At 37.7% G+C, this 18,980-nt stretch overlaps 1 protein-coding gene across 1 annotated transcript in view; it reads left to right on the top strand.

Moving 5' to 3' along the window:
* Positions 1–18,980, top strand: part of LOC122787927 (peripheral-type benzodiazepine receptor-associated protein 1-like) — a 1,795,954-nt gene that overhangs the window by 1,102,623 nt on the left and 674,351 nt on the right. The window contains exon 20 of the mRNA XM_044054852.1: positions 8,756–8,832. Coding sequence (XP_043910787.1) covers positions 8,756–8,832 — 77 coding nt within the window. The remainder of the gene's footprint in view (positions 1–8,755; positions 8,833–18,980) is intronic.

Below are 18,980 nucleotides of genomic sequence, written 5' to 3'. Positions count from 1 at the left end.
ACTAACCCGGTTAACAAATGGAAAATAATAAATAAATTGTAAAGTGTTTATGTCTGTAATGGCTAAAGGAATGGCAAAAAATGATGCCAAAATTGATAGATATGGATCAGTGTGATGTTGTGGAGGGGAGGCAAACATTTGACAACATTAACAGAACACTGATAATCCAGAGGGAAACAGAATGTAAAAAAATACTATAGTTGTTGGTGGGTCTTGATGCAGAGAAAGCATTTGACAGAGTAACCTGGGACTTTATGAACAGAGCAATGGAAGCATTTGCATTCCCTGATAAAATTATAAGGTTGTTTAGGAGGATATATGAGGGATCGGAGACGAAAATTAAAGTAGGTGGGGTCCTCTGTGATAATCTCTGCTTGAGTAGAGGGACCAAGCAAGGGTGTCCTCTCTCCCCTTTATTTGTATTATATTTAGAACCATTGGTAAAGAAAATAAGGGAATCAGAAATTCAAGGATATAATTAGTATGGTAGTCAAGAAAAGCTGGCTGTATTTGCAGATGACATTATTTTGTACTTGATAAAACGAGAAAGGGACATTACAGTTTTGTGGAACATATTGAGACAGTTTCATATCTTTTCAGGATACAAAATTAATGAAGCTAATACAAAACAAATAGCTGTAAATGATCTGTCCAATTCGTTCAGCAATATCCATACATATGGGGACATGATAAAATAAAGTATTTAGGAGTGTGGATTAAAATTGATTCCAGTGTGGCAGCTATGGATATGTGGAAAGAAACTAAACAAAAGATAATACAAAAACTGAGAAAATGGAAACTCTGTAGATATCGACAGTACAAGACAAGCAGTTAAATGTTTTTAGTCCCTTAGTCTTTTTTTACAACCAGAGGAGAGGTTGTGGATAGCAATTAATAATGAGCTGAAGGATTTTATCTGGGAGGGGAAGACAGGAAGAATCAAGTGGGATAAGCTTATTCTTCCAATAGAACAGGACGGACTGGGATTACCCAATCTGAAGGGGTATTTCAAGGCAATACAGTTAAGGCTCCTATACATAGGACAAGCAGAAAACTATAATTCAAAGTGGAAATGATGATGAATTGGAGGGAAATTCAAGAAACAAGAAGATACTGGGATTTTGGATGAAGACCTTTAAGTAGAATAGCAATAATCATACAGAATGTTATATTCATAAAGTAGCGAAAAGTGTTCTAAGAACTAAGCCAACACAGGAATGGAGAAAGGTGATACTGTCAATGGTGAAGACGTCAGTTAGGGCTACAAACAATAGGCAAGAGGAAATTTATTGGAGAAAAGTGGCAAAGGAACCAAGGTATTGGGAGCAAATAACTAGAGAGGGAAAGGTAACAGAATGGGAGATGCCAAGAACTTATTTGGACTGCAGGTTAGAGATTGCCTTGCTTATCAAGGATTGATATCAGTGCAAAGAGAAAGAAATGGGGTCCTCGATGAAAGACCAGCTCTGGTAGAGATTTTTGTAGTATCTAGAACAGAAGTTGCTGTTAAAGGAATAATTCATAGGGCATATAAAATATTGCATGATAACTATAAGAAACAATCAGAGGAGGTTAGGAAGGACAGAAAAGAGACACTGGATAAGCAATTCACAAAGAAACAATAGGGATATATCTCCCAAATATGCAACAAAGTCGAAAAGAGTTAGGATCTTTGTTTGGAGATGTTTACATAGGTATTTTTATACTCGAAGTAGACTCCAAAGAATTTTTCCTCAGGCAGACGGGAAATGGTGTAGGAGGAAATTACACTGGAAAAAATGGGAATTGTGGGATCAATACATGCAGAGGAGGAACGAGATTTAAAATAAGCTAGGATGTGTATGAGCTATGTAATGTTTATTTGACAATGACTGGATATATTATAAGTGATGTATAATGTGTGCAGCCACAGTTGTGTCGGCATGGTTTGTAATATATAATGTTTGCAACTGAGATTGTGTCAGTATGGTTTACTTTCATTTATATGAATGTGAGATTGCCTGTGTCATGCATGATAATTTAATAAAGATGTTTGTTGCTTAAAAATAAAAAAAAGTACAGTTAGCTGTCATTTTTAACATTAATTTCGGTAGAGGTATTATGACCTTGGCTTCTCTCAAGATTTCCAAGGGATCTGGTCCCTCCCTGGGATCTGCCTTTTATTCTTCAGGTTCTAACTGTTCCTGCTTTTGAACCATCAGCCTCCTTGAATTTGAAGCTGTTGTCTTAGAAAACTTTTTGGTGGTGATTACCTCCACCAAAAGAGTTTCAGAATTGCAAGCATTTGACCCCCCCCCCAACTTGGTGTTCCATAAGGATAGGGTTTCTCTTCATACGAGCCCTTCTTTTTAACCTAAGTTAGCTTCCAAGAATAACCTTAACAGTTCTAGTCATCATCCTGTGTTTTGCATTGTTTGGATGTTCATAGGCAACTAAGATTTTATCTTCACTGTATGGAGTCGTTCAAGAAACCTAGCCAGATGTTTGTCTCCTTTTTAAAATCCAGGGTGGGCTCTCCTGTGTCTAAAGTAACTTTATCTAAGTGGCTGTCAGACTGGATTTTATTTGCATATTCCTTGAAAGCCAAGACAATTGTACAGAAGCCTGAAGGTCACTCAGGGCTGTAGCTATGTCTACAGCTTTTCTTTCTAGAGTACCTGTGGATGATATGCATGCTGCTGCTGCTTGACTGGGGCCACCATACCTTTGTGTTGCATTATAGGCTGGACATTCAGTCCAGGTCCAGGGTTCGTTTGATTGTACTGTGTTGTTGAATATCCTTCCTTAGTTCTTCCCAAGGAATTGTCATGGCTGGGGACTGTGTCCCACAGGTTGAATTCAGACTGGGCAGACAGCATTGGATACGAAAGTTATGTACTCACCCTAATGATAGATCTGTGCTGTCTGTCTCCATCTGATTCCACCTCCTTGCCCTCCTGCTCCCAACCTTATTGCTGATTTGGTGAATCTTTCCCAGTGTGATGACCGGACAGTGGAGGATTTTCATTCAACTAGAGTCTTACATTTTCCCTGGGTGTTTTCCTTGCATTTGTGGAAGATATTCACCCTGGGGATCATGTCAGTCACCCTAACAGACAGGGATCCAGGGAGGTAAATAGTGTGGGAAGAAATAGCCAGGGAATTGTTATGGCTAGGCTTGTATAGGCCCTAGGACTGATAGTCTAGTACCAACCTATGAACCTATATGGGGATCAGTTGGTTATGTTGGATCATCATATTTTGACTCATGGGACAAACTCAATTTGGGGAGTTGATGGAGGAGCATTGAGTTATGAGTAAGGGAGTCAGAGCCAAATGGGCTAAAGGCTTTGGAATCTTCCAGTGTCAGATCCGAAGTCTCTCAGGTTAAAAACCAGATGGAGACGGGCAACACTGATCCATCATTGTGGTGATGCTTAACTTTCTTTTTTCTCTGTCTGGGATTTGCAGGCAAACACAGTCTGAGGTAATGTTGAGGACAGGAGGGAATTATGGGTAAGGGAAGGAGCCTGATTATGGATCTTAAAGTCTGGAGTGGCGAAAAACAATCCAGTGAGGATGGACAGAAGCAGACAACAAAAGGGACTTCCAGGACGGCTGCACAGTGAGTTGACAGCTTAATTTTAGCCCTACCAGTGTGAACACAAAAACTCAGAAAAGAGAGTCAGTAAATTTGTCTCTTTGGGTAAATTTCAGTTACTGTGTAGTAAGTGCACTGCCTGGATGCCAGCAAAGAAGAAATGTACAGACCCTGAAAGAAAATCAACCAAAAAAGGTGAAGAGAAAACACTAACTACAAAGTATCCTGCAGTTGTTAGCAAAAAACAGTTCAAGTTCCAGCTGTGGTGAAGACATGACTTTCAGTAATCTAGAAGACAAAATAAGTCAAATGTGCTCAGAGCTGATTAAAATAAATGAAGCACTAAAGGAGTATATCAATTCAAGTAATAAAAGGTTGGAAAATGGAATAAGCTTTAAACAGATACTTAGATGAGCTGATAAAACTGCACAAATCAGAGTTTGATTTGAAGAAAAGGCTGGTTGATTATGAGACTGCTCAAGAAGACATGATTCAAAAAAATGATAGAATTAGAGGACAAAGCACATAGGGAAAACCTGAGATTTTCTGCTGTACCAGATAAACTGGAAGGAACAGACTGTATTCTTTTTATAAAAGCACAAGTAAGCAACTGGACTCCACAGTAGGAGTTATTAACTGAAAGGGCACATGGTGTGCATGCCGCAAACCTGTCCATTGGAAACCAGCCAAGATCTCTAATGGTAAAGATGCAAATCTCCCAGCAGAAAGAGTTGATTCTGACAAAGTACTAAAAGTTAGAGACAGTAAGCAGACTGTGGAAAATGACTGCTCACTGTACACCAGGCAGAAGAGGAATACATTTATTCCAGCTATCCGGGAATGTCGAGAGGCAGGTGTGAGATTCAATCCACTGTATTCAGCTGTCTTCAGCATATTTTTCCTGCAGGGCCAGTCATTTTTGATGCAGAACATGCTAATGAGGAAATAAAAAAGTTTATCCAACAAAAAGTGAGTTGTCAAACAGAAGGGGACTGTGCTTCTTATTCTTCTAATAATAAAGCTCATAGAGAGACTATGCCTGTGAAACATTTTCCAGTGTTACAAAGGAAAATGCTTGAGAGACGGAGAAAAGCACAGGAGTTGATTAGAAGAACCAGGAAGACATTGAAAATGAACCAGAGAGTGGGATCTGGGAGATTGACATAAACAGGAAGAAAATCGGCAATTCAGAAATTAATTACAAAGCATCAGTCACATTTGAGAAATAATGTTTGAACAAGAAAACCTGGAAGTATTGGACCTTTTTGCTTTGTTAAATGTGTAGGGAACTCCAAAGCATATGCTCTACTTCATGTCATTACTGTCTGGAAGAACATTAAGGGTAGGGGCAGATGAAGGAAGAAGTAATTGTAAGTAAAAGTTTTTGTTCATAACAGTATTTTTATAAAACATAACGTATACTGCACGTTATATAGTAAAGCATTTTCAGTTATTCTCGTTTGTTATAGGGATACTATAGTAAGCAGGTTCCTGTTTTCCTCCTCCTTTCTTGTTTAGTTTTAAGAAACATAGACACTGCAATGTAAAAAGAGAAGAATGCCTGGACAAAAGCATGTTTAAGACAGTAGGCTGTAATCTTGGGTTGTTGAGGGGAGGGATGGATTGTAAATGTATACAGATCGTGGTATAAGTAGAACTGATATTCAAATAACTATGCTACAGGAGAGAAATTTGGAATGAACTGAGCATGTGAATTTGATAAAGAATAGATTTCAGGATAGTTATTCAGTAGAATATCTGGGATAAAGGAAAATGGGAGTAATTATATTAATTGCTAGAAGAGCTCCAGGAGTTAAGCAACTGTTTTCCAATAACTCCAGAGCTCAAAAGTTTTTAGCACAACTGCACAGGAAACAGAAAGGGGAAAGGGTTTTTCCCAAGCTTAGGGAGTCTGTAACAAGGAAAATAACCATATATCCTATAGAAGTATTAGAAATATTTCAGAAATTTTATGAAAATCCATATAAAGCAGAGAAACTTGGAAATCAAGAAAAAGTACAAACGGAAATGTATATGGAAGAATTAAATATGCCATGGTTAGATGTAGATGAGGCTCAATTATTAACAGTTAGAATAGGAGAAGATGAGATGAGATGAAAAAATGGTGACGTTTAACCATTCTACTGGAAAGTAAACGGGAATAGATGGTATTCCTGCGAATACTGGAAGCTAGAATGGACGAAAATGATAAAGATCTAGAAGGTTTTGTTTAACACTGTTTAAGGAGGAGAAGTACCAACATCTTGTAAGAAAGCTGTGGTGGCCTTAATACCTAAAGATGGTAATGACCCATCATTTTCAGCTTCGTATAGGCCCATTTCAATTCTTAAACCATGATTATAGTGTATGTAATGGCTAAAAGAATGATAAATGTGTTGCCGAAATTGATAGATATGTATCATTGTGGTTTTGTGGATGGGAGGCAAACATTTCACAATGTTAATAGAACAGGGGTGATCCAGAGGGAAGCAAAATGTAAGAAAATACCACTGTTGATGGTGGGTCTTGATGTGGAGTAAACTAGGATTTAATGAGTTGGGCAGTGGAAGTATTTGCATTCCCTGACTTAATAATACGGTTAATTAGGATGGGTATATCAGGAATCAGAGGTGAAAATTAAACTGTAGGGGCTCATCTCTGATATGTTCTGTTTGAAGGTTTCATCTTTCCCCGTTGTCATTTGCATTATATTTTGAACCACTGGCAAAGAAAATAAAGGACTAAAAAATTCAAGGTAGTGCAGTGGTGCAGCGGTTAGCTTCATTGGCTCACAGCAAGAAATTTTCCAGTTCGATTCTTGGCTGGGGTGCCTTCTGTGTGGAGTCTGCATAATCCTCCCTGCATTTGTGTGGGTTTCCATCCGGTGCTCTGGTTTCTTCCCACATTACAAAGATGTGCGTCTGGAGCGTTTCTTCCTGGGCCTCTGCTGAAAATGGGCTCTGTCCCAGTTGGACTTTCCCGATAAACAAATGTTAATTAAATAAAGATAAAGAAATAATAAAGAAAAGTTGGCTTTATTTGCAGATGATAATATTTTCTACCTGATAAAACTAGAAAAGGAGTAAAAACAAAATCTCAGGATTCAACCGTCAAATGTAGTTTAATGTACAAGCTTTCGAGATAAACACTTTATCAAATACAAAACACATAAATATTCATCCAGTATATATACACACAGTGCCAGCCTATCAACTTATTAACAAATTAATCAATTAAGCAATTAAGCATAAAAATTTGTTAAAATAAAATGCACCTATTAGCAGGCAAGAGAGAAGCATTCTTGTTAGTCCTGGGATAAGGGGCAGGGAATGCCACTCTACTTAGAAAGCTGATGGAGGTTTTTGCTGGCAAAAGTGGGTGATCCTCCTGTCAGAAAGAAATAAAAAAGTGAAATATCTTTTGTCTCATTTGCCTGGACAGGAATAATTTATTGGGCTTAGCTCATGGTTTAGTGCTGGTTCTTCACCCTTCCTGTATGCCTGTTTCTGGAAAAAGAAAAATGGATTATTCCCTTTTTAGAAGAGATTCAGGAGCTTGAGCCTCAAAATTATTCTGAAAGAAAAGATTGTGTGTTTTCTCCACAGAATTCTGATTCAGATTCTGAGGAGAGTGTGGCTTCAGCCAGTACTTTATAAGGATGCTGTTTCTCTGAAACTATTTCTAAAATCAGTCAGTTGTTCATGTGGGAAAATTGTGATGTTTCTTAGTCCCTCAGGAAGTATTATAATTTGTTACAGTTGGAATTTCCAGAACATACTTTTCTTCCTGCTCGCTCCCCTTTGGAGGATGGTTTTGTCACACTCTACAGTTTCCTTGACAGATAGCTTGCTGCCTCCAAAAAAGCAAATAGACTTTATAAAGTGTCTCAGTCTTTTATGTTTTAATGCACACATGCCAGGTCTGACCCAGCAGCTATGGCTTTAGCGAATCAAGCTGTTGCGTATGTTTAATATCAGTCCATCTCCTTTTGACAAGGATGGGAAAACTTTTGATAAATTTGGGGAAAAGTGTATTCTTCTGCAGGTTTTTTTTTTTTTTAAGAATTCTCAGTTTATGCTTGCCACTTGTGAGAAAATGAGGACTATTTTGGCATCTGTTTCCTCTTGTGAGAATAAATCTGCTTTGTGCAATTTGGTCTTTTCTGTGTCTCAAGTGACTACCCACTGTTTGAAATGTGCTTATGTTTCTGTTGATGCCACTTCTACGGATGCTATCACTGGAACTATTGAGGGGTTTTGCCTGGCTGCATACCCAAACCCCTCCCGGAGGATGTCAAAAATGAGATTTTCAATTCTCCCTTGAATAGAGAACTAATTTTTGGACCCTTGTATGTAGAGGCCATTAAAAAGTATGATGATGTAATGGCATCGGATGCCTTCCTTTATACCACTGATGACCTAGTGTCAGACCTCAAGCGACAGCAACCGATGCAGAAATACTAAGTCTCTGGTATTCGGGCCGTCCGAGGGCTACCCTGGCAGGGATAACCCAAATGTGATGACTGCAACAGTGAAACATGAAGAACATCTAAGTTTTGGACCCTCGTATGTAGAGGCCATTAAAAAGTATGATGAGAAAGAAAAGATGATTCGGTGAATCTCAAAATTTTCAGCCCTCCTTCTCTGCATTTATCAAGGGATTCATTATTCCATCCGCAACCTTTTTAAAAAGCAAAGTAAACCATCCAAGCAAGCTGTTGAAAAGCAATTGTTTTAAAAGCAGTGGCACAGAGGTGCCAAAAAGAAACAGGACCTCCAGAGTAGCCATGGCAGCCTGGGATATGATTTTTAGCACAATCTCATTATATACTAATTTTGCACACTGTCAGAGCAAAATTGTGTATTAAACAAGTTGAGCAGTAACAGAACAGACTCTCAAAAATGGAAACTGAATCAGGAGATCTTCCAAGAATTGATCCAGCTGTGAGTAATCTCCTATGCCCCTGCTTATAAACATTTCATCTCCCAAGACCTGCTTACATTTACAAAGGGTACCAGAACTTGTCAGAGATTTGGGATGCATGGGTAGGCTACAGTTACGAACTTGTGAACAGATCTGTTTGCCTGTCCTCACGATAATCAGTTGGCAAAATTCTGCTCCAGGACTCCATGCAAGAAGGCATGGAAATGGATGCATTTTCTTTTTCTTTTACAGGAATGTTCCTAAATTCTTTTCTACCCTTTCTGCCAATATCGGGCGTCATTCTGAAGAGTCCAAAAGACTTCCCAAAGGTAATTGTGGTGACTCTGTTCTGGCCCAGATAGTGGTTCTCCCTTCTTTTAGAATTGGCCAATAACAATTACCAGAATTTTCTTCACAGACTGGATTTACTCACACAAGACCAGGTGTGTTTGATACATTCTGAACCCAAACAATTACAACTGAGTGCCTAGGTGATAGAATTTTAATACCTTTTAAACATTTTTTTCCCTGAGGAAATGCAGCAGGTATTTATGGAGGCAAGAAAACCTTCTACTAGAAAGTCATATAACAAATAGAAAATGTTTTCTAGTTGGCGCCACCAAAAGAATCTTCACCCATTCAGTCAAAGTTTACTTGTCAGCTATTTCAACATGTCTGTCTACGGACACCCTTTTTGAATGAAACATGACATGAAAATGTTTTTATTAAATATTTTTTTCTTCTAGGAAACCGGTGGCTTCTCCTTGGGATCTTAATTTTCTATTAGAAAAACCTGTGCTATATTTACACCAACTTATTAATGTGGAAAACAGTCTTACTAATTGCTCTGACATCTGCAAGAAGAGTTTCTGATTTGCAAGCTTCAGTGGGTTAACCTTATCTCATTTTCCACAAAGATAGTGTTTCCTTAAGAATCAGTCCTTCATTTATGCCTAAATTGGTATTCACGTTTACCTTAAGCCAAGCTACCCCCCCCCCCCCATCTTCTATCCAGAACATAAAAAGTGAGGAGAAAAGGAACTCCTTACCTTGGATGTCCACAGATAATTCAGGTGCTATCTGGATAAAATCTTTCAGAGCTTCTGATCAGTTAATTTCTTGTGAAGGTAAGAAAAAAAAGGACAACCTGTGTTAAAACAAACTATTTCAAAATGGTTGCCTCATGTTATTACTTTTTACTATATCCACAACAACAAAGCAATTCCAGACAGGATCAAGGCTCACTCTGCCAGAGCCTTGGCTTCATCTGTGGCCTTTTGGAAAAGGTTGGATGGTAGAAGTATTGTAGAAGCATCAACTTGTTCATCTGTGCACACTTACAAACCACTATAAACTGCATTCATTTTCCAGATTTAGGACAGGCTTTGATGAAACCATTATCCAGGGGCTCCTAGACCCTTATCCTTCCTCCTCCCAGCTAGTTTAAGCTATGGTAAACTACCCATATATCTTTGGCTACTGCAGCACTCATCCTTATGAAGAACATAATGCAATTGTGTAAATAAACATACCCTAACAGTAGATGCACGAATGATCACTGCTACGAGTAGCCACTCCCTCCCTCCAGCCCCCTTAGTTTTGTTTGTTTTTATGCCAGTGTGTGGGCGTTTTATTATATTTCTGGCATTGTTCTCATAGGGCTTTAGCCTCCTTCTCTCTCTATTGGTATGAAAGCTCTGAAGGGCATGTCACCCAAACCTAAGTCAGCTCAGCTTAAGCTGACTAATTGTTCAGATGCATGGAAGGTGCCCTGAATGCTTTGGGAGCTGGCAATCTGTTGTATCCTGTACAGGATATAACCCATATAGCTTAGGCTTCTGCATCAGTAGTCATTTGAACATCTACTGGTATGGTAAGTTTACATACACAACTGTACTATTTGTCTCTTTCTGAGCTATGATTACTGTTGTCATGTATCTACCTGTTGTAGATTACAAACCATTGTATGAGACAATACTTTTAAGTTATTCAAGAAGATGAATTGCACCATCACCATATGTTGGTCCCAAGCCAGGGCCAGTGTAGGTCTGCATTTCATCTAAAAATGAGGAATGTGTGTCAATCCTGCAGAGCTTATACAAAGGAAAATAAAAAAGAAGCAAAGACCATCCTCTCTTGGCCTTAGAAGAGGACATTTTCTGTATGGGGCAGACAGTATCATCTAGTTTTCCTAATTTTGAGGCAGCCTCCTTTCAATACTCCTGACTCTCCTGTGGGTGGGTATAACCTTTGCAGAAACCATAAACTGATATGGGTGAATTTTTTGTGTTGGTCAACAGTAGACATTTCTTCCCTTTGAAAGAGTTTTTTTTTGCAGATGGTGTGATTGCCAGTGTAAAAAAAAGGGCTGATTCACCTTGTGTTTCATAAATTACAGGATGCTATGAAAGCTATCTTTGAACACACTGGTACTTAACTGACAGCACCCCAAAAAGAAGGGCATACTGACTGTATAGAGCACCAGCTGACAGGCAAGATTATATATCAGTCCTTACTAACCTCCAGGCTTCACAAAACTTAAAACTTGAACAATGCTAATAACAAAGTTGCTAAATTTGTAGCACATACCCTTTTCAGAACCCACCTCTGTATAGCACTGAAAAGCCTTAATTAGTTAGAACTGCCACATCAACTAACATATACGCAGCTTCTTACCATGTATAAAATTATCCAGCATCCATCCGCCTGTCCAACACTATAAAACATTCTACACAATAATGTTCCCAGTCAGTCATTGTGATCCAGTGGCCAGAAACTCCTGTTTGTCTACAAACCTAACAAATCTGCTGGGCATTGTCTGTATTCTTACAAGGATGCTAAGGCCTGGAACTCCTTACCTGTATCCATCAGGTCTATACACTTCCTCTCATCTTGCAAAACCACTCTGAAAGACTTCATAGCTAAAATATGGTTCTGTTCTTGCTCAAAACCAGGATAAACTATATCCCTAAATGTGATCAACTACCTTTTCTGTCCTTATACCACTTTACTCTCCTTTCTTCACTTACTTCCGTACTGCTATCCAGTAATCTTCCCTGAGTTTCTGTCTAAATATACCATAAGCCTGTTTTTCCCTCACTTCATATTGCAGTTCCTATCTGTATTAGACTAACTTACCTTTAATTTCTCTCCAAACTGTCTAAAATTTCTTTAAATATTAAATAATTTTTCATTGTTTTTATATTATAATTATTTAAAGTGCAGATGTTTTTGTTTTATTTTTGAAGATTGTAAAATTTTTGTTCTTAAAATGTTTTGTAATAATTTCAAGGTGTTCTCCCTCGGCCTCCGCTGAAATTGAGTTTCAACCCAGTTGTACTTTCCTGGTAATCAAATGTCAATAAATAAATAAATAGGCTGCTGCTTCTTTCTGCTCTTCTCCCTATTTCCTTTTTGTCTCAGACAAGGAAGTCTGTGTACCACTAACTATCCTTCCTTCTGATAGGAAATCAAGGATGTGCAAAATATGTGGCAAGGTCTGTACAGCCTGTAGCTTTGCTGCCAGGACACTTAATTACACAACATGTATAATAATTTGTCAAAAGATCCATATTGAATCAAGTGCATGAATTTGGCACCAAATGTAATCATTACAAATTGAATGACACACCTAATAAAACAGGGGTCATTCTATCCAGTGCTTTTGAGTCATGTCAGACCCCGATAGAACCCCATGACTACTACAAAAGATTGTTGTAATGCATGAAAGTAGATTGTCGAGCCTTACACCATTTGCACACACACATACATCTATCCACCTGTGGACAATTTAGAATTGTAGTCCACCTGATGCATGTCCTTGGGATGTGAGAAGAAACCAGGGTACCCAGAGAAATCCTACAAGAACATGCAGACTCTGGCCAGGAAGCACCCCAACTGAGAATCAGACTGGGGAATATCTGCACATCTCAGAAAACAAAACAGAACATTGCCATCTTCCCATACTTGGAGTTTGTCAGTAGTAGCCCAGTCCCAGGAGCAGTTTTTGCACTGCATCAGAAGAGCATAGTGTAGTTTCTGTGATGCAGTCCCTGGGGTCACTGTTATGTTACAAAAAGTCATGTCTGTATCCTGTAACTAATATCAGTAACTTTCATAGACATCATTATAGACTTAGTCCCGGTGGATTTTCCCACAGAACAAAGAAGTGATGATTTGATACCCTTGCCCATTCAGTGAAGAAGTTTTGCTACTGGATGACTGTAGTCAACTGTCCAAAGGATGCCTCTGCTTCCTCCAATAGCATCTCAGCAATTGACAGTAAACTTTCTGAATTATGACCAGGGGGTCCACTTCAGCAGCTTTCAGCTCAGGATTGCCGGTTTTAACAAGAAGAGTTTCTTTATAAACTATTTTCATTTCCTCCAGGATGATGCAAAGGTTTGACAGCCTTTTAGAACAATCGTGGTTACCTTTTTTTTTTTTAATTTCGCCAAGTCTTTTGAGTTTCTAATACCATGACAGGAATGGACCCCATTCCTAAGTCAAAGTATGATTAAAGTTCATGAAATTAATATTGTTTCAGTCTTTGATGTCAGCCAGAAGTGCTGTTTGCAACACCCATGATGTGCCAGGTAATGACTCCTTCTGCAATTTGTATGGAGTTACATGTATTGGTAACACATCTAAATATAATTTGAGATTCTTTTTTTCATTAAGACCTGTTGCTCCTACTACTATTGGAACTGTCTGGGTATCTTTCTTCCCCATTGCTCTCATTTCTGCCTGCAAATTCTATGATGCTTTCTGGCTCATATTTCCAGTGTTTTTCAACAACTTCATTACCATAATGTTTGCACAATCCCCAGTGCAACAGTCTTGCATTGTTATGCTTTTCAGTATACAGTCCTTCTTCCATTAGTATGTCACAACCAGCAATGACATATGCAGCTGTTTCCAATTTGGTTTTACAAAACCTACATTTGTCTGTTTTTCCCACATGTTCAATCAACTTTGTAAACCAATGTGTACATATCCCACTATCTTGGGCCGCCAATATAAACCTTTCATCTCTTGGTTTGAATTCGCCTCTCCTTAACCATTCCTGAGTTTGATCCTGATCAACATGAGGTTCTTCCAAAAGTTTTCTATACTTGCAAGTATATTTATGCATTTTCCACATTTCTTGCCTTCTCATCTGGTCCTGCACCTTATATTCTTTCTTTTGTCTTTTTTGGTGCATTCAGTTTCTGCCTGATTTTTATCTACTTCTGGTTTGACATCCATTCCTGCTTGACTCTGACATGCTTCTGCTAGATTAGGCAGAGAAGTCATCTTAGATTTATTCTCCTCATATTTCAAAACTTGCACTACATTTGGGTCTTGTGAGGTCAGCAGATGTGTGCAGTCCCACGACTGCAGATCTATACATGTAATCACTTTCAAGGAGACCTATCTCTTCTTCGGAACGGGGAATATATAATCTTGGTATGCACTGATTTTTTATAAAAAATTTTGTGAGCATGAAGCAATCTTCTTGTTTTCCTGTCTAGGGGCCAGTCAATCAATCCAAAATTGTAAGTTAGGACAGGAATAGCAAATTGATTTATAGGTTGAATTTTGTTCCTAGATGTCAACACTATTTTCAGGATTAATTTAAGTCTTCTAAAGTATTCCTTACTAAGTTTTATTCGCATTTATTCATGTTTTATTGTTGATCCTTCATCAGTTCCCAAGTATTTATACACTCTCTCTAGCTCAAGTTCTTTTATATCCCATTCTTGTTCCAAATTGATGTTTTCTTGGTGCTACAGTTTTTCTGCTTTAAAGGTTGCTTCTGCACATTTTTCAAGGCCAAATGACATTCTTATATCATCTGAAAAAGTTTTGACAACTTGCAGTTGTGCTTTCAGTTCCTCATCAGATGAGCTATACAGTTTCAAATCATCGACAAAGAGAAGTTGAGAAGTCTTTACAGTTTGCTGTTTTCTAGGAGCCAAATTATAGCTATGGCCTAAGCAGTTAAGTAGATAGCTTAATGGGTTAAGGGCAAGACAGAATAGCAGGGGTGACAAGGAATCACCCTGGAATATCCCCCTTTGAATTTTTATCCCTGGGATAATAGTTTGTCCTTTATCATGGCTTAATTGCAAAGTGGTCTGCCACTGTTTCATGGTCACTATAATGTAGTTGATCAGTGTAGGATGTATCTTATACATTTTTAAGCACTCTTTTATCCATGAATGTGGGATACTATCAAATGCTTTTCTGTAGTCAAACCATGCCATACTTAGATTCTTCCCCTTTTTACAGTTCTCCACCATGACTTTATTTAACAACAAATGATCTTTGTTCCATATGAGTTTATTTTATTACCCTTTTGTTCTATTGCCATAATTGAGTTTTCGTCTAAATGACTATAAACTCTGTCGGTGTCAATTCCAGTATACGTTTATAGTTTATACGTTGTCAGAAGGCAAGTTATTGGTCAATCATTTTTGGGCTAGCTTGCAGGTTCGCTCTTAAGTAGGAGCATTGTTTTTCCTCTTAGCCAGGTTGGTGTCTGTTTGGAGTGCACATATAAATAGTTCTTACTCATGGCTAAATCTTCATGCAAAGATGTTAATACTTTTAACTAGAAGTCTGGTACTGCATCTGGGCCTGGGGGTTTCCATTTAGAGGCTTTTCTTAACTTTGTTTCAATCTCTCTGGCTGTTACTTCATCCCATTTCATATCCTGCACCTTTAAACTTCTTATTCTTTCTTTTACTACTTCTATCCATTTAGCATCCTTATGTTCCACAGGATCTTCATAAATCCTTCTCCAAAATATATCTATTTCTTCTTTTTTGGTGGCCTTTCAATTCCTTTTACCTTGTTTCCTAATTCTCTATAAAACATTTTGGGTCATCAATAAGTTGCTTATTTTGTACTTTCCCGTTATATTTATCTATGTATCTTCTATGTTTTTCCACCTGTGCTGTGATTTTGTTTATTTGTGATACTGCATGATAGATCAAGATCTCTTCTAATACTGGCATTGCTTTTATCACATCTTTCAGAGTTTTTTTGTTGATCTTTTCCCTCTTTTATACTCTTCTAACAGTGACACTTCTTGTCTTAATTGCTTTATAGGTTCATAGGTGTGTACTAGGCTAATGGCCCTGGAGCCTTCACAAGCCTAGCCCATAGGATTACCCTGGCATAATTTATAGTTTTATCTGTTCGATACTTCCATGATGGCATTCCATTTCTCCCCTTCCTTTCCCTCACCACCCTGTGTTCTTGTGGTAAATGCCGTTGGAAAAGTCTGGAACTCTCTTCCCACCAGTATTCTTTCCTCTACCTAAAATAAATAAATAAATAATTATTAATTTAGCTGCACAGTAATATATCCTGTTTACTTTTGTTATATTGCATGGATCTCTATGGACAGTCCTAATTACTGTGTTCATTTGTTTTGTCAAACGTCAGACTTTTTGGGTTTTATTGACCTGCGGTCTTTTTCTTTCATTGATCTTAATATGTCACATTTTTTGTTTTCCATTTTCTGCGGGCATTCTATAGAAAGTTTTGTAGCATCTTCCTGTTGCACATTGTCTTCAATTTCATTCTGTGCTATCTGTTGCTCTGTCATTGGGAACTCACTGGCCTATCACTCCTCAAAATTGACTGTGTCAGAGTTTCCAAAGTTTCCTGTTCCTTCCCTTGCTGTCCAGCTTCAAGTGAACGTTTATACTGGTTTCATGTGGAAGGCTCCAGAACATCTTCATATGGCACCTGACCAATTGTTTCCCATTAAACTGGTTTCCCCTTAATTTGGATGTCCATTGCTCTATCCTGTTGTGGTGCTTTCTGAATTAGATTTTCTACACTGACTTCTTTACTTTGTAGGAACTGCATAACCTCAGTTTCTATTTCTTTAACTTCTCCATTACTAATCTCCTTTTCTACTTTTCCTTTCTTTTTGTCTTCTTACTTTTTTGTATTGTAAAGTTTTCTATGTCCATATTCCTTTGCCTGTATTTCTCTTCAAATATCTTTGGTGCTGCTCTTTTTGTATTGAATTAGTTTTGCTTTCTCCTTTGCATATATATATAAATATATATATATATATATATATATATATATATATATATATATATATATTAAATCTCTTTTTCTTTCCTGTGTCCATATTTCTTCAAATGTATCCTGATCTTCGTGTTTCTCTTTACTTTGGGGACTCATTTCATACCAAATTCTTCACTTCGCAGGCACTCCATAACTTCAACTTCTATTTTTTTAATGTCTACTTTACCAATCCTTCAGTGTAGAACAGGTAATGCTATATTAATCTAGAATATCAATAAAAAAGGAAGTACTACATCTTTGCATCTCTGCACAGAGATGTATTCTTATCTGGCACTGAATCATTCAGCAATGTCTTCATCTCTTGGCAGTACATCTCCCAGGATCATAGAACTATATGGCAGACTTTGTCACCGGGCATATGAGTCAGTCTCATAAATAGAAACTAGATCCTGTGATATTCAAGCCAATTATACTGAAATGGGGTAGGACAATGGTGGCTTTGTTTGCCACACATCTAAATTGTTTCAGTCCTTTTTTGTCCTCATTCCTCATGAGGCTGTGTGGAACCTTGATGCCCTTTAATTTCCATGGAGTCAGACTGTGATATATGCCCTTTTCTCCAGATCAAAAAGTACTTCTGAAAGCAAAACTAGACAGAGACAGCCTAAATTTTGTATGTCTGTCTTGGTCAAGAGAAACATGCATTTTTTTTTCTTTTGATAACATTTTTCAGTCTTCCTCCATGGCCTGTGTACTACATAAATTCTTAACTCAGCAACATGCTATATCTCAATCTCAGGGCACTGAGTCTTCCAGTTAATCCTTCATCATTCTTTTTCTACACAAACACACACACACACACACACATATATATATATATATATATATAGAATATTCTCAAAAAATGTTAAAATTACAAGAACAGTTAATGTTTAGAGATGGGAAATATTTCTTGGATTTTCTGTAAAGGCTCAATTACATTGAATTGATCTGTCCCAGTGATGTTGGATTACTTTCACCACATCTCTTCTATCAAAGCACATGTTTGTGCAGCTATCTGCTTGTGTTCATCTCCAGAGAGCAACAGTTCTGTCTGTTATGGCCTTCTTTCTGGGAAGATGTTCTTTTAAGTTCAGCAAGAAGCCCCACTCCTCCTCCATATGTTTTGAACCATGTGTTGAAAAGTTGCTTTACCTCTTTTGAACTAGCTGATTCAGTGGACATTGAATACCCTTCTTAGAAACCCCTCTTTCTAGTTGAAGTAACTGATAGAAGAATGATTTAAAATTCGCAAGTCGTAGTATGCAAGCTGCAGTATACTGTATTTCATAGTGGTATGGTATCACTGAAGGCTAATCCTTCCATACTGCTTAGAGTCATCTTTGTTGTATATCCTAGCTGCTACAAACCATCAAAATAAATAACAGCATTTTCTGCATACAGGCAACTAAGATCCTACACCAAGAAAAGTTCTTCCTTCTGAAAAACATAATCATCCGTTTCTTTCAAGAAAGGAAGAGAATGCCTGCTTCTAACCATGCAAAATGTGTGCTAAATGGCTGACTTCCAGTAATGCTTTTCACTATGATGAGTATAATAAAACTTTACAAGATATTGCTTGAATGGATTCCACTACAGTGGTAGTGACTTCAGCTACATACTTCAGAAATGTGTCTGAGCAAGATGTCATGGAACTACAATGAAATACATTCTAGAGACAGAGCTATATGTATTTTTTGCATGAATTTGCTTCAGAAGATTGTGTAACTGTTCACTTTCTTGTGTAACAAAGTACTTCTTGGGATTCTGCACAAATGTCTTACAATGACTATTCCTGAAGAAAGGTCACTGTGCCAGTAAAGCTTTTCTTCTTCTTTCCCCTGAATCAGAATTTAATATATAATTACATACATTCTGTATTTTGCAATATTATTGAATATGCACATTTAATAGTGTCTTAAATCAGTCTTTGCATGTTTTCATACTCGGTTCATTACTAGATATTTGTTTGTCATAAATGTGAGGATATTAGATATTATTTGTGCCACCATGACTAGCTATAATTTTGTAAATAAGTTTGTCTTGATTATCACTCTGATTTATGCAAGATGTTTGAATGTCAAACAGTGTTGTTCTGGCTGACCAAATGTACGTCTTTTTTTAAGAGAATTCTGCATGTATGTTATGCCAGAGTCAGCTAACCTAAATGTGATGCTATTGTGTGGCAGAGCTGGGAGAATAGAATCTTCACTGCAGCTGTTTGTTTACTTTTCAAAGTCCAATATGAGAGAGTAGAATTACCATGGCAGCTTCATGTTACTTTAAAAAAATCTGCTATAAAAACAGGTTCTGAGTCAGTTGTTCAGTTTGTTTTCTAGAACTGTTCAGCAGTAATAGTCAAGTTGCTTCCAGAGTAGCTGTTCCAGTCACTGAGGACAGACAA

Source organism: Protopterus annectens, chromosome 13.part0, assembly GCF_019279795.1.
Source record: "Protopterus annectens isolate FY-2018-M chromosome 13.part0, PAN1.0, whole genome shotgun sequence".
NCBI classification, from domain to species: domain Eukaryota; kingdom Metazoa; phylum Chordata; order Ceratodontiformes; family Protopteridae; genus Protopterus; species Protopterus annectens.
Note: the sequence above shows the minus strand (reverse complement) of the source record. Positions and strands in the feature narration are given on the sequence as shown.